The sequence below is a fragment of the Mugil cephalus genome, chromosome 4 (genome assembly GCF_022458985.1).
Source record: "Mugil cephalus isolate CIBA_MC_2020 chromosome 4, CIBA_Mcephalus_1.1, whole genome shotgun sequence".
NCBI lineage: Eukaryota > Metazoa > Chordata > Actinopteri > Mugiliformes > Mugilidae > Mugil > Mugil cephalus.
The window spans coordinates 27,346,235-27,362,238 of record NC_061773.1 but is presented as its reverse complement, the minus strand read 5'-3'; the positions used below and the strand labels follow the sequence as shown (position 1 = coordinate 27,362,238).

Sequence of the window (16,004 nt, the reverse complement as noted above, 5' to 3'; positions counted from 1 at the left end):
GTTGCATTAAGCATCGTACACCAACACAAGCGTTGACCCTCAGATACTGGCCGCCCCGTGTACCACTTCCTCCTACAGTTGTGTCGGTGTACGACGCTAAATGCAACAGGTTTTCCACTGCAGAAAGCAAATAGTCCTCACTGACAGTGTTGCTTTCTGCCACTTCAGCGAAGCCCCTCAGTTCTGCAGGAGTCTCCTGGTTTGAGGTCACTGGCGTTGGCTCCTGTCTGCTGTTGCTGCACCATTTCAATTCAAACTACCTGGCTGAGAAAAGCGAGGCACGTGCAGTCGATCCATGCACTCGCCGATCAACAAAGAGGCGAAAAAGTTCAGCCAATGTGGACAGTGTCCTCATCTGCACTACATTTGTCTGTGCGTGCTGAAGTGTGTGCATCAATAAATAAAATAAATGATGGCAGAGTTGGTCCTTCATACAACGTGACATTGGTCCTTGTTTTCTCTTTGACCAGCTTTACAAATACACTTCTGGTTGTCCTGCTGTTTCAAGGATTATATGCACATATATAAACTTACAGTCAACCAATAGCAGGTATTGGCCATCGGTGAGGTTTCTTTCTGTGTCTTTTCATTGTCTCCAGCTCTGTTTTTCAGTGGTTGGACCCGTGCTGCAGGCTCTTCGGTCAGTTAGGCAGAGCCCACCAGTGAGACATGTCACCAGACTGGTTGTTCCTGCAGATTAGAGAACGAGTGCACGAGGACAGAGACACAAGTGGTGAAAATAAACAGACGGCGAAATCACGAGGAGAAGCCGCTTCTCATTTCTCAATCTGAATATTCCAGCACACATATATTTTGTTGTGTTGCTGTTGTTTGTACTTACAACATACACTCATATAGAAAGTAAACAGTTGTGCAGGAAAGATTAAACCCCGCCCCATATCCCACCTCTGCACACAAACACATGCACAAACACACATATCTGCATATCTTCATCTCATACATGCAGATATATATGATGCAGCATTAAACAATAATTACACAACTAAAAAAAGAGTTCAAATTAATCTGAGATGCAGGAAGGCATCGTAGGCCAAGTAACAGAAAGCAAATCTCCACACGACAGCTCAGAGCTCAACTTCTAGCTCTTCCAGTTTCCAGTTGACAGTTGTCTTAACTGGCCGTACCAGTTTTGTTGAAGGCACAGATCTATATGCTCAGATTTAGGGATAGCTCAATGTTGAATGCAAAATAATAATAATAATGATGTATACTTATAAATAGCACTAGCCGAGTTTACTATGGAGTCCCTACTTAATCTCTCCATCAGTTTGGGGTCCTTGGCCTGTTGAAGACCCCAAATAATCCCTGTGTCCACATATAAGGACATTGTTTTTTCCAAAAACTACTTCCTGTTCAAAGATGATGCTTAGTTCTTAGAGTTCTTAGGTCCTTACTCATCCCAGATACTTTGGGGAAATTAAAAATGCAGACCAAACTAAAGCTCAGGTCTCAGCAGGTTATCACTCACAGCCAGAGCTTTACTTCCTGCTATAAACGTCTTCACTGTCGTCACATGATGTCCATTAATTTCCCATCTCGGCAACACTTGACAGGACTCTGATCCGATCGGAAAGAGGACGCTGACAGGCTCTGACACAAATGGACTTAACTCTGCATCTCTGGGATGATGCCACCCTGACTGAGGAGTGGAAATTCAAACAGCAGCCACCTGAGGTCAGTGCCCGCTGAGCGTGCCGCCCCCACACAGTAGCTGTGTAAAACAAACCGCTGGAGCCTGGACATGAGGATAAATCAACCTGCACCGTTATCCCACTCGTTTCAGAACATTACATGGTATTTCTCACTGTCCCCACTTGGCTGAGCGGCTCCTGTGAAGTCTGTTTGGAGGCCTCGGCTGCTTTAGCCACCACGCAGCCTTTCGCTTTATTATGTGGGGCTGAGCTTTGTCTAGTCTGCAGTGAGTATTAGACCCCACTTTGTGCCGGATCCCTGCCTCATCATAACCGATAAAGCTGATTCTCACCACCGTGTTTATTTCCTCTATGAATCTAAACTCAGACAGACTCAGCAGAAGGTTTTTTTTTTCCTCCCGTGAGAAATGAGACGCGTGGGAGCTGATCTGATGCCTGTGGTTTTTTCGAAGAGGCGTGATGAATGTGTTGCAGGTAAACCGTGCGGCGGGAATAAGCGAGCACCGCGGCTGGTGTTCTGACAATAAAGACAGAGAAATATGCTCATATCATCTTCATGCCCTGAAGTCCCCATCATGTAGAGGGAAAATTAGACGAGGGTTCATCCTGCGGACAGCTCTGGATGGAGCTGAAGGAGGTCAGGATGTCTGCGTGAGTAAGGAGGCTGAATGTGTCACAGGCAGCAGGAGGAGGAGGAGGAGGAGGAGGAGGAGGAGGAGGAAGACTCTGTCTGCATTCTGATGTCGGGGGCCACTCTATGAGCATATTTGGTTTGGCTCAGAAACTAAACAGTACCCTCTATTGGATGGCACGGAGACTGCGCGTGGAAGGAGCCTGACCCATAATCCTACGACTTCTGTGACCTTTATTAAATCCAGCCGAGCCCCTTCACACACTCCGGCATCAAACCCGACGCTAATAGAATGTGTTAATAATGACTTCTCCTCCTACGTGTCTTCTTTTAATCCCGTCAGTGTCACCAAGTGTGTCCAAACTCTTAACGCCCTCTCCACTTAAGATGATGACTCGAGACAATTAGTGGGATTTCTGCTGACCAAACTTTTCATTCAGAAGTTCGTCTCTCGTGGGCGGGTGGGGAGCCGGGTGAGGAGCCGGGTGTGGAGACGGGTGGGGAGTTGGGTGGGGAGACGGGCGGGGAGACGGGTGAGGAGCCGGGTGTGGAGACGGGCGGGGAGACGGGTGGGGGGCTCTGTCCAATGACAAGGAGGTCCAGGGAGGCCTCGTCCCAAATGAGGGAGACTTTAATTTCTGAGGTGTTTAATCAAGGTCTTCGCTCTGAGCCCTTTTATAAACTGATCCATATAAACTCCGCTTGCACAGAAACAGTTTATAGGATGTGCCGGGTTCTCAAATCATTTTTTTTTTCCTTTCCCATTGGTTTTTATTTGACTTTTTTGTGGCTCATAGAGGATTGGCGTAAAGTCTTCCTCCCTGAGGCTGAAGCGCTGAGTGCAACAAAGATGTTCTGTGATTTAGGGTCAAAAGTGAGATATACACCGATCTGCCACAACATTATGACCACTGACAGGAAACTTTTGGACCTGGCATTCATTGGTGTGGATGTAGACATGTAGCATGTTGCATTCCCCCTGGATGCAGCCAGATACAGACATACAAAAACACAATGCTGAAGTTGCAATAAAATGCACATTTGACTGTTTTTTCAGCATGTAGACCACATTGGACCAGGTCCACATCAGAAACCACTGTACCTAGACTTCTGAAATCTGGACTGGATTAATCTACAGACCCTGAAGATTCATTATGACACAGTGTCTGATTTGTGAAACTTCTTTTCTACTGTTGGATGGGTTTTAGCTCTACTACAGGCAGCTGTGGCTCAGGGGTAAAATGGATTAGAGTTGGTGGTTTGAATCCCACTTCCTCCCGTCTGTGTCATCATATCGTACTGTCCTTGGGAAAGACACTGAACCCACTGCCTACTTGTCCCCCAATGGGTGTGTGAATATAGTCTTGCTGAAGTCACACAGTTTTGTGAAATGTTCACAAATAGAATAAAAGTTTCACAAACTGGAAACTGTGTTATAATGAATGTTTGGCCTCTGTAGGATAATCTAGTCCAGATTTCAGAAGTCTAGGTAAAGGGGTATTTGGGGTTTTAGACTTGATGCAGCCTGACAAAGACAAATGCATATTTAGTTGACATTATTTATATATGTTTTTGTTTTCCCCCACAGTTTTCTGGCACAGCCACCCTACTGTTGCACACGTTTGAAATAAAAAATGAATATATTGAATACAAAATGATAATAATATATCATATATATATTATAATTTGCACTGGGCCAAGTTTAATATAGAACATATAGTAGGTAGGGGGTCCCGACTTAATCTCTCTAATCAGTTTGGGTCCTTGGCCTGGAAAAACATTGAAGACTCCTGATTTAGGAGCAACTAAACAAAAAACATGAAAATATCACAAAGTGTTGACCTGGCCTCCAAATTCACTAGATCCCAAACTGATCAAGTACCTGTGAGATAATCCACAGAGGAGCCTCCCCTCAACCCATTAGACCCAAAGGCCGTTTAGACGAACTGTTGCTACAAAGCAGGACTGATTCATGTTTTCATCTTGTTACCATCCTAATGAGCAGAAATCAAGATTTCTACCTTCTTCTGTTTTCCAGTTGGGGTGAATCACTGTAGCGTCAGGTTCCTGCTCTGAGCTGACTCATGTGGTCTCCTGCTGCTGTCGTCCGTCTCCTTCAAGGTTCTGTGTGTCGTGCATTCAAAGGTCCAATGACCTGTGCCGTTTTACAACCAGAGAACTCCGGCTCTCTGGATACTCTTTCTTTTTCTATCTGTTCTCTGTGAATCCTAGAGTCAAATCCTTCTTCCTCATTCTCATGCCATCAACAGGTGCACCAAACAGGGCGTCCAGTGAGTGCATAAGCTGAGCGAGTATCACCACAACAAGTGTGCGGTGTCACTTGACCATTTCTGCCGACCACTGACGTTCCTTCTAAACCTGTGAAGATTAACCTTCTCCAGCGCAGCATCATCTGCCGCTCGTATGAGGCCGGGGTCAAATTAAAGCACATCTGGCGTCGAGCTGTTTTTAATATATCCCTCCTGACCTGGCATTTATCTCCCTGGAGACAAAGGAGTCTTCAAAGCCCGCGCTGCATGGATTAATGCCGGCCGCACTTTATTTCCTCAGAGAGTCAGGGGCAAATTTCAGGAGTCAAAAGACACCGCGACAGATGCTGATGTAAAGTCAAAGAAGAAAAACAAGGGCCTGTTCACACCTGGCATTAAGATCAGAACTCCGCCCATGTAAAGTATTTAATGAGTACGCTGGTGCAATTCTGTGTTAATTACTGATGTGATAATGTTGATGTGTGAAAAGCTGGTTTCCAAAATCATGTTGTTCACCTTTATTATGAAAGATTATGGTGCACACATCCTGATGCACACACATCAGACAGCTCAGTCCTCGGCTCTGGAGCAGCAGCAGAGATCCATCAGCTGTTCAGCTGTTCATCTTCTACTGCCCCCCCCCCCCATATAGATCTGGAGAGACATGTTAATACCAGGTCTGAACACACGTACCTTAATCTTGATCTCTTGAGGCTGGATCTTAAGCAGTTATAGGTTCACTCCCCTGCTATGAGCTGATCTCATCTCCAGAGTCGATTGAGCTGCCTTTGTTATTCTCAGATCAACTTTCCCTTGATGGAACATTAAGAAGGAAAACAGCTTTATTAATGAGATTTCTACTTAACAAAAAAATAAAAAATAATTAAACAAAGGCAAATGGACTTGGAGTATTAGTGCCACCCGTGAGAAAACAAATTAGAGGAGGTAGATTTTTTTTTCATCATTCACTTTGATAAAAAAAAATGAAATTTGGAGAAAAGGGTAGAAATATACCTTTAAACCAGCAGTACCGTATACGTACGGTACCGCCGATACTCCACGGAGGAGTACTGGGGCTTAATTAATAATTAATATTAAGAATTTAAGATTGTATTGTGATTATTTTTTAGTTTTATTGTTGCATGTTGCATGTCTGGATATTGTCACACACTGTTGAATTGTCCACTGAGGGAGGGATGTAAAACTCCAAGGCTGCAGGGGGATCACACATTATTTAGCTGATTAGACATTATGTGCATTGGTTTTATATAACATAGTGTATTTACTGAATACATTATTCATCGTCTCAGTCACACCCTGGTGGCAGTAAACTACCTCAGTAGTCACAGCTGCCCTGGGGCAGAACACCAGCAAACACTCACCAGTGGGGTTCACAGTGGGAGGGAAGTGGGTCACACATCGTGCCCGAGGACACGACGTACGGACTCGGGACAGGGCGGGATCGAACCCTTTCTGAATGAACAGGGAGGCGGCGTAAATTAAAAAATTATCCCTCAGCCATGTGGCCACGTTTCTCCCCTTGTTTCCTTCCTCTTGGTGCGTTCTGTTCTGGAAAAACCTTTCTGTGTTTTTGACAAAAGTCCAGATTGGATATCCACATGTTCTGAGTGTTTGTTTGGTGTGTTTTTTTTTTTTTGTTCCTTCTAATTACGTCCTGTCCTTGTGGGTACAGTCTGTGCTCGATGCTCCTGTCCCACAGGGTGGCAATTAGCAGACGCCGGTCCGTGGGTTTTCTCTACACTTTTTGATGTCGACTAAATTCTTGGATCACCCAACGTGTTCGTGACGACTGTTTGGAAGATGAAACGCTACACGGACGTATTACACTGGGAAATGACTTGTGAAAAACTAATGACGTCAATAATGGCTTCATTTAATTACAGGTCCTCGGTGCTGGTAATGTGCATGTGTTCCCGCGACGCTTGAACACATCTTAAAAGGGGGGAGTAATAATGCTTCTTATGCTCTATGACAGGAATGGGACTGGAGCCCAGAAAGACAGCATCACTCTCAGGCTTTAAGACCTCACAGACATCCACAACCTTTAACACCGTTAGCAACACCTGTTTGTTTTTTAGAGCCTGACAAATTGTCTGTGGAAGGAACATAAAGGATCAAGATTGAGAGAACTTGCACTCATCCAGTCAGACTAAAACACACCCGGGCTGCAATCACATTTCCAACTGTGCCCCAGTTTCATACAACACGGAAACGCTCATCAGGTGGCGAACGCTCGGATAAATCTGAAGGTGCAACGTTGTCGCACTAATTTGTTTAATATTCACTGTAAAATACCAACTGTTTGGCAGAGAATTCACTTCATGGAGCATCTCGTTTCTAAGGCAGACGACTCTAAATACCTTCCGATTCCAAAATATTAAAAATATCATTTTATTTCGTCTTCAGATTTACTCTGATGTTCTCGTGATGACATCAGATAAAACCAGAGTACACAACTGCACAAACGGGTTTTCTTCTCAACGCAGCCGTTTTCTGCTCCAGGTCAAATTATCCATTTACTGCAACCGGCTGCAGCTCAAATCAGCAAGTTCAGCAGGTACATTACATAAACCAGCATTACACAAAGTGTTAAAACAGGTTAAAAGCAGCGCTGTGCAACAAGGAAGCAACACCCACCACACATAAAAATGTTAACATTTATTGCTGTTTCTGAATGCCGCGTTGAAAGCAGAAGCATTCAGAGAATACAGAGAAATTATACAATTATATATGGTTTCACAAAGGCAGTGAACACATACTGTATTACAATCTACAAAAATCTACTTTACAGAAATTTAAAATTCTAAATATCAAAAAGTACAGCTGCAGAAACAGGTGTAGAACTGGAAACCAGAAACTGCTCTGGATATCGGTCGGTGAAAACAACATGGTGACATCACGACACAAAGAAAGCGGTCGTCTTTGTACTTACAGCTGGTTTTTTGGAAACTACAACTGGCAGACGAAAACGAAAAAACGAAAACATACTCCAAAAAGAACTCACTGAATTGAAATGATCATATAAATTATGTTGGTCTTTCGGCGTCCGGAGTATCTCATTTTACAGGATGCCTCTGAAAAGGTAGCACGTCATAGTATCGTTCAGTGGGATTGGTAGTGTATCACTGCAAAAAGAAATATGGTTAAAATAAGCGAAGAGGGGGAGCAAAAAAAAAAAAAAAAAAAAAAAAGTCGCACATCTCTCGAGGATGGGGAGGGAAACTTTGATGTTGGTGGTATCTGGGTGTTAAGAGTCAGTTCATTGTTTGACTCGTGAACAACTCATACGCGAGCCTTTCGTTAGGAACAGAAATGTTTTTTAGCTCATATTCGCTTCTTAAATAATGAAGAGCTGGTACGGCTCCGGTCTGGCCACGGTAGTGTGCTACACTAAGCTTCAAGACTACCAATCCTGGCACAACTAGTTGGAGTGAGTGGTGTTGAGAGAGGAAAGAAGCGTTCAACCCCCCACCCCCCTTTGAAAGAGAAAAAAAAATAAAAAAAATCCAGCAGAGAAATTAAAAGCTGCTGAAACAAACAAACAAACAAACCCTTTTAGGGGAGAAACTTAAAAATCGAAGAGAAGAAGCTCAATAAAATATTCCAGTGAATTTTTTTTTTTTTTTTTTTTTTTTTTAAGTATGCCCACATCAATGCCAGGTAGCCATTTTTTTTTTTGGAGGAGTGTCCAAAAAGCGGGACGAGGCGTTCGTCTTGTGTATGAGGTTCATTCCCAGTGAGAGTCGAGCTGGACTCAAAGGACAAGCTGGTTTATGGTCACACATGGCTGCAGGGGGGCCTTCAGTCTAGTCCTGCTCCATAGGCTCTTCGGTGGTCCCAGTGTTTAGGGTGGCACTTCCCATGGCGCCCTCTGTAGGAGGTTCAGTCGTACTGCTGGAGGGAGCGAGAGCTACGTCTTCTCTGGCTGCGTCTGCGCTCTCCTCTATGCTACAGCTGCTACCACTGCTACTGCTGCTGCTGCTGCTGCTGCTGCTGCTGACTGGGTCGCTGTTGCTCTCCTCACTGTCCCTGCTGGTCTCGGGGCTCTCCAGGACTCCCGCAGGTGCTTGTTGCTCCGTCTGGTCCATGTCGCTGCCCTCCTCCTCGGACCCGCACGGCACCTCCCTCTCGGCCTGCTCCGCCTCCGGACCTGAGCACGCCTCGGTCTGCGTGCTGCTAGTCGGTTCTGTAGGAAAAAAAAAAGTAGAAATGCATGTTCAGATCAGTATTTGTTTAGATTTATATGAAAAGCAGAGTATGCGATTTATTTTTGGCATTATTTTCGTCCAAATTCGATAATAGCTTGTTAGAAGAAATGGGCGGTATGACCACAAATGTATATTCTGACAGTATCATGGTAGTTTTTTTTCACAGGACATTTCACTCTGTACATAACACACTAGTAGTAAAACAGGTTTGCATTTATTCATATTTGAAGATATTAAACTGCTATGTCTGTTATGTTAATAGTGACAGGCTACCGTAATCAACGTAGACTGCGTGCAACATTATTTTTTTTTATCATTCATTCAAAAAAAATTCAAATGAGGGAGATTTACAGGGAAAGCTTCAGCCGGGGGACAGGTCATCCAACACGGGGACTATCCCCAGAAATTAGTTGTCCTGCTGCTTCATTTTTCCATCTTCACCACGCCTCTCAGTGACGTAGTCGCACCGTGCAAATTATCAGTATCAGAAACAGTATCTCGTGACACTACGTTCCGAACGCTGTGTAATCAAATACACCGGTATATATAAAAATTCAAATCATAACAGAAATATATACCGATATTTGGTGTGAACCGGTATACCACCTGTTAGCATAATGTAATTCAAGTGTTATGAGAGAGAAACTGACTTCTGTGCATCAGGACGTATTTACAGATTTTATAAAAGTCACCTGATGTACTGCGATGGTATTTTTCCACCAATCACAGGCCATTTTACAGAGTGTCCCTACTGGTTTCTCTACATGTGATGATGTGCATTCACATCCCATTGCTAGTGAAGGCTCAATGGGGGACTTGTCCATGCCAATGTATTTTATGCATGTTACAGCGACTGGAGATGTCGGTGTCCAGGACAGGACACTCTGTACTGGTACTGATCAACACAAATAATGTCCAAGCAGTTTATTTAGGAACCTGGGTTTAAGCGTGTTCATGCGGAGGAGGGTATTTTACATACCCTGTCTTTAATTAGGAAGTGTTGTCAAATACTAATAATTTCTAAAAGCTTTAAGCACTATTCTGTGCATTCTCCGTCTTCCTTATATATATAAATTAGTTTTGTGAGCAAACTGAAATTAACGTTGCATAATGTTCCATAATATTCACACAGTTATGCATCACATCAAACACACATTCTTATATCCCGTCAGTTTATCTAAACTTCGTGACCTCTTGCCTTCTAACAAAGAAACTACTACCTTCAAAAATTAAAATCTGATTCAATGTTTCCTTTAATCATTTGCACACATAAATTTTGTGACAACAGAAACCGGTCGCCCCCCAAAAATAAATACATTAATGACGATATAAATCAGGTCACAGCCTCCTGTCTACCTCATCTCCACCAGACTCGAGACTTAGACAACACAAATATTCTGCAACAATAAAAGTGAGAGCAGGGGTCACGGCTGAACTCGCTGGTGCCGTTTTTGTTTTTTTTGACCAAAGGAAACCACACCGAGCTTTGGCATGCAGCTATATTTGAATCTGCCGAAGTGCTGCCTGGATGAATGAGCCGGTTCCAAATCACAACTCATCGAGTCAAACTCTGAAGTGCCAAAACTTCTGTACCCATTTGAAAAGACAAAAATGTGCAGAAGTGCCAAGATGTCACAAGTTGTCCCCCGGTTCACACCAGAGAGAAGCGGCAGTAAAGCTGTAACTGCTTACATCTATTTCCAGAATTTTATCTAGACACTGCACAGCCTTAGGAGACACCTAAGAGCTTCTGCAGTGAATAAGATCATAGTGCAGCACGATGTGGGAAAGAAAGCTTGAAATCCGAGCGAATGAAAAAAACGTGGCAACTTCAAACATTCAAAAAAAAAATATATAAATAAACACGAAAAAACAAAACACAAGTCTGCAGACAGCCTCGACTTTACACAATATAAAAACACTTTCCAAGTTTCCATTTAGAGTTTCCATATTTCCTGGCTACGTGTTATCATGCACAATTGTTTTGCCTACAAAGAAATTGCAAACAAGCTCAAGTAACATTGCTCCAGCTGCTTACGATGCTTCGCCCACTGGAACGTTTAATTGCATGTTTTTAAACGGGGGGAAATTATTACAAAGGATATGAGCTGACGACTTCCATTCAAGCCTAAGTAAGTAACACCCTTTTCCATATATTGCATCTGACAAGAACATACAATTTCCTCCTTAATGCATCACCAGATAAATAAAGAGAACCTACCTTGGTCTTCAGTGGCAGCAGCACTGCTGGAGGCTTCATTCTCCTTGCTGTATGGAGCCTTCTCCTCTTCCTCCTCCTCCTCCTGGACCATGGCTTCTGCTTCTTTTGAGAGGCAAGCGGCAAGTAAAGGCCTCGATGTATCCAACTCCTGCTCTTCCTCCTCGTCCTCCTCGTCGTCCTCTTCCTCCTCCTCCCTGCTGAACTTGAGTCTCTTCACCTCTTGCTGTTCAGCCTCCATGTCCTCCTCTGCGTCTGGGTGTTTGTTCTTCAGCGAACTCCCCAGGGAGCCTCCGGGCGCCGAGACCTCGCTGAGAGACGAACAACAACAAACAAGAGACCCAGATATGATTCAAGTAGATTCTATTTGAAGAAGATATGTTTAGTTTTTTTTACAGATATTATGACACACCTGGAGTCTTTGTTGCCTTCTTGCTCTGTGTTGAGGTCTTTGTTGTCTGTGCTGTCTGGCAGACCGTTAGCCGCTAGCGAGTTAGCCGGAGACAGCTTCGGTCTGTTCAGCGGTCGGGGAGTTCCTGGACCGTTAACTTTCCTGACAAAAAGACAAGCAAAACTAATTTAAGAAAAAAAAAATGAGAGAAAGGGAATTAAACAATATTTTTAATATTTTTTTTTGGACTATTCAAATATGAAATAAGTCCTCGACACAACCTCTCTGTAAAGGCAGATGTGTTTCCAGGAAGCATCACTCCATTCATTCTATTAACTGCACTGCATCCATTCTTCCTGCAAAGACAAATCAAAAGAAAAGATCAATCTTAATGCAGAAACTGAAAAAAACATACTGTTAATTACTACAATATTAAAAATATACTTTATTTTATAAATTTGAACCCAACACTTACTCTGAGGTTGGATGGACACAGCTTACCACCATTACGTTCTACAAGGGAAACAAAAAAAAAAAAGCCAAATTAGTAACAGACTCTTTCAGTTTAAGAGCTCAGCTTAAGAAAGGAGGAAAAAAAAAAAAAATCAACTACTTACTTTCTCAACCCCCCGAAGAAACTTATCTGTCCCTGTGTAGTTCCTCTTGGGCTCTGTGAGTAGCTCACACAAACGTTGGATCGTGAAAGGAATCCTGAACGAGGGGAATGAGACACAGATTAAACACAGAGTGATTAGAAGGTTTGTCATTAAGGAGGATTTTGTGCAAATGCAAAGAGACACGTCCATGTAAAAACTGGAAGAGTAACAACTAGAGGCTGAATTATACATCGGTATGAGCAGGGAGCAAAAAATCCTGAAGTACCACTCATCGAGCTAAGATGTGTGGCGTAACCATGACCACCACCACTTTCATGTAAGTGTACAAGCGCTAGTAAAATAGAAGGCTGTACAAACCCCCCAAAGCCCTTTTTTTATTTTTAATTATCGGGTCAAAGTGAAAACATACATTCTCAACTCAACCTTTTTTGTATTTGATTTACGTCGGCCTTCAACCAAAACCGAACTTGAATCCTGCTGAGCCTTTCCCTTTAAGGAAAATGGGTAAACTTAAGTGGCAGTGAAGTTGTTGGAAAGTGTATGGCAGCTAAAAGTGCTACAAGCTAGGTAAGGGCTGGAAAACAAAGGCAGTCACATAGCGACTTGTGAACATGTGCATTAGTCACATAGCGACTCGTGAACATGTGCATTAGTGGTGATAATCAGTGCAAAAAAAAAAATCCATGGCAAACACGCTATAAATGCTGAAAAGTCAACTCCAATTTTATAAATATCCTCATAATCAACGGTGCTTAACCAATCAGACATAACGACAAACCTCATCCAAGGATACTACGGTGAGAAGATACTGTATGACAGACAAGACACTTATTATATGAAGCAGTCAGCGGTTACGAATCTATCCATGGTTTGAGTTTGTTGTCAAGAGCTAGAGATTCTTTGTGCGGCTCTTTTAACCACCCGTGTCCGTAACTTCAGCCGAGTACGTACCCATTGTACCCATTCACAATCTTCAGGATTCTCTCCTTCATATCTTCAAATGGTACCGACTCCACGTTTGGGTTCGCAGGACCTCTTTGCTCAGGTGTCGATGCTCTGAAGTCGTCCATCACTTTCTCCAGTTTAAATAGAAAGTAGTTCTTAAACTGAGACCATTGAACCCTGGGAGGAAAGCAGAAAATACTGAGAATGCACCACAGAAACACATCACGCATGAGATTCAGATGCAGGAAAAATCTAAATGGTGAATAAAAGCAAATGGATCTATAGCACTAGACCAGTCTAAACGTTGCTTTTAGATTAATAGGAGTTAGTATTACACTGAAAACTTCATCCCGTCCCCCAAACACAGAGGTGAGTGCCAACCAACTTTCTTAAGAAACATTTTTTTGGGCATATTTAAGCTTCTCTAAAACCTCTTCTTCTGTGCATCCTAATCTAGGTGTTTATATATCTTTTCTCAGTGTGTTTCATGGCCCAGTCAACCAACAACAACACTTACTGTTTAGCATATGTTTAGTGTCTGTATGTCCCAATTAAAACGTGCTTCAAATTCCAAAAAAAATACTTCCGTTTTCTGCTGGTTTCGAACAGAACTGAGTAATTTAAAGTGGCAACATGGCTTTTTTTCGTGCAAATTAAATTCTACATAAAAACCAATTAGTTGCACTACAGTGAAAAGCTTAACATCTGTGTGCAACAACTACATTTAGGACCCATATAAAGTCTGACCACTAATTAGACCTAAACTACAGGCAAAGTCTACTTCAGTGAAATTAGCTCACAGGCCGCACCTCTCTACACAGCATCCACTTTTCCAGTCAGTTTTAAAAGTATTCATGCATGTTGGACACAGTATAAGCACGTTACTTAACAGTATCCACTTACATGGTCTCTCCAGTCTTGGCAATATGGCATAGAAACTGTTCCAGAAGAGGTGTAGCCTCTTTCTTGGCTTTCTTATCAAAATCTGGGGGAGAGAAACAAACAAATATGTCTTCTTATGGCCAGCTGAGACGAACAGGCATTGATTTAACCAAAGTTTACCAACACTGCTGAGAAAACTCTGCCACTAAACCTGGCCATGTACTTTAGGAAACAAAGTTAGCAGGTCTCCGACGACACTTACGCTTAGACAGAGCACACACTGTATCATAAACGTTACTTATTTACATAACCACCCCAGCTTAAGGTGACCAAAGTTCTGAAATAAAATCCGAGGACATTTACAGGTCGGAGTTAAAAAGAGAATTAAAGGTTATCAAGACGAATTGAAGAAACGGGAACAAGTACGATTTGATTTATTCACATTTAAACAGATTTAAACTGTTACCGTAATTATAGTAGTCTGCGCGCAACATGCTCACTACTAGCGCTTCCTATCTGACTGCTACCGTAATAACCGTTGTTCTAGTGTGCGCGCAACATTTTTTTTTTAATCTTCATTCATAAAACGCTAAAATCTGAGACATTTTCGAGGACAGTTTTAATCAGGGGACAGGTCATCTAAAACGGAGACTGTCTGTCCCCAGAAATGGGAGACGTCTGGTCACCATACCCCAGCCATGTCGCTTGCTAGCTACAACTAGCTTAAGTTTAGCGCAGTAGCTATATGTCTGTGTAGCCGGCGACACTCAGCGAATATTTCACATCATAAATAAATATTGTCAAATACTGACAACAAAGACACACACGTTGGTAAGTACGGACGTCTGAAAGACGGCGTACTTTCGTAGCATTCCTTCCTGGCTCATGTATTCGACAGAAAGCTAACCATTTCCGTGAATCCGCTCGTAACGTTAGCGCTAGCTTAGCGACGTTAGCTCCTGAGCTACAACGCGTTTCTTTTCTACAACACAGCGGGTTCGGGTTTACGTTTACATCACGAGGTGTCAAGCAACGCCAAAAGTATCGAAATACGCTGAAATGACCTCTGAGCGCCTCTTGAAGCGAGTCAATTTCCATCACGTCGGTCGTCGCCCTCTGTCAGTCTTGTGGATGTAAAAAAAAAAAAGAAGCCGACTGGAGGCTAGCTGCTGCTAAGCTACAGGCTCAGAGAGGAGGAGGAGGGGGAGGGAGCGTTTTAACATGGCGCCTCCAGGTCACTGCTGTTCACTGGAGGGACAACACAGACAGGAGGGAGATATATATAAACCAAAACAAACAATAAATAAATAAATAAAAGAGAGAGACAGACTGGAGTTACAGAGATACAGACAGAGATACATTTTTTCTTGATATAGGGGAGGCATTTCATAAGCCTTTCTTTTAACCATTTTTATACAATTTTCTGTCTTCAGTGTGCAAATGAATAAAATATCTCTCTATCTATCTATCTATCTATCTATCTATCTATCTATCTATCTATCTATCTATCTATCTATCTATCTATCTATCTATCTATCTATCTATCTAATAATGTGGGGGTGGGTTGGTGGTTGAGAGCCTTATGTATGCTGTTGTTTTGTTGCGTTGTATTATGTGTCCAAAAACATCATATATAATGAGCACAGAGGAAAAATAATAATGTGATGAAGCAAGTGGACCCTGAATTTGAATCTATCTATAAGAAAAAACGTTATAATAATATTCTACATTAAAAATATAATGTACCATGAGTACATATTTAGAGTAATAAATGTTGACACATCTGCACAACACTCACCCATCTACTGAATAATGCAGATTACATTTCAAACAGGGCTGCGAACGTAACTAGAAACTGAAAGACTAAAAAAACAAACAGGTGGTCATAATGTTATGCCTGATCGATATATACATGTATCTGAGTAAAGCTCAACCAGACATACAGTGTCCAGATGTGCAAAGTCCTGAGAGAAAACAAAGAGAACCCAGTCAAACTAATTTGTTTACTCAGGAAAATTGGGCAATATTACATATCTGTGAGTTACAAAAGTAAGTGCTCCTTTGGGATTAGAAGTCAATTTCACAGCCAAATTAGAGGCCATCTGTTCAGAAGTGCATCCAATCAAAACCTCATCCCATCCGTGGGGG

At 42.5% G+C, this 16,004-nt stretch overlaps 1 protein-coding gene across 1 annotated transcript; it reads right to left on the bottom strand.

The window, feature by feature from the left end:
* Positions 1–7,238: 7,238 nt before the first annotated feature.
* Positions 7,239–15,080, bottom strand: ppp4r2b (protein phosphatase 4, regulatory subunit 2b). The gene is made up of 9 exons (XM_047583774.1): positions 14,921–15,080; positions 13,878–13,959; positions 12,981–13,151; positions 12,030–12,123; positions 11,888–11,925; positions 11,694–11,768; positions 11,434–11,574; positions 11,025–11,332; positions 7,239–8,781 (listed from the first exon to the last, which is right to left on the bottom strand). Exons 1-9 carry the CDS (start codon positions 14,952–14,954, stop codon positions 8,402–8,404), a joined length of 1,323 nt encoding a protein of 440 aa, XP_047439730.1. The 5' UTR covers positions 14,955–15,080; the 3' UTR covers positions 7,239–8,401.
* Positions 15,081–16,004: the final 924 nt, after the last annotated feature.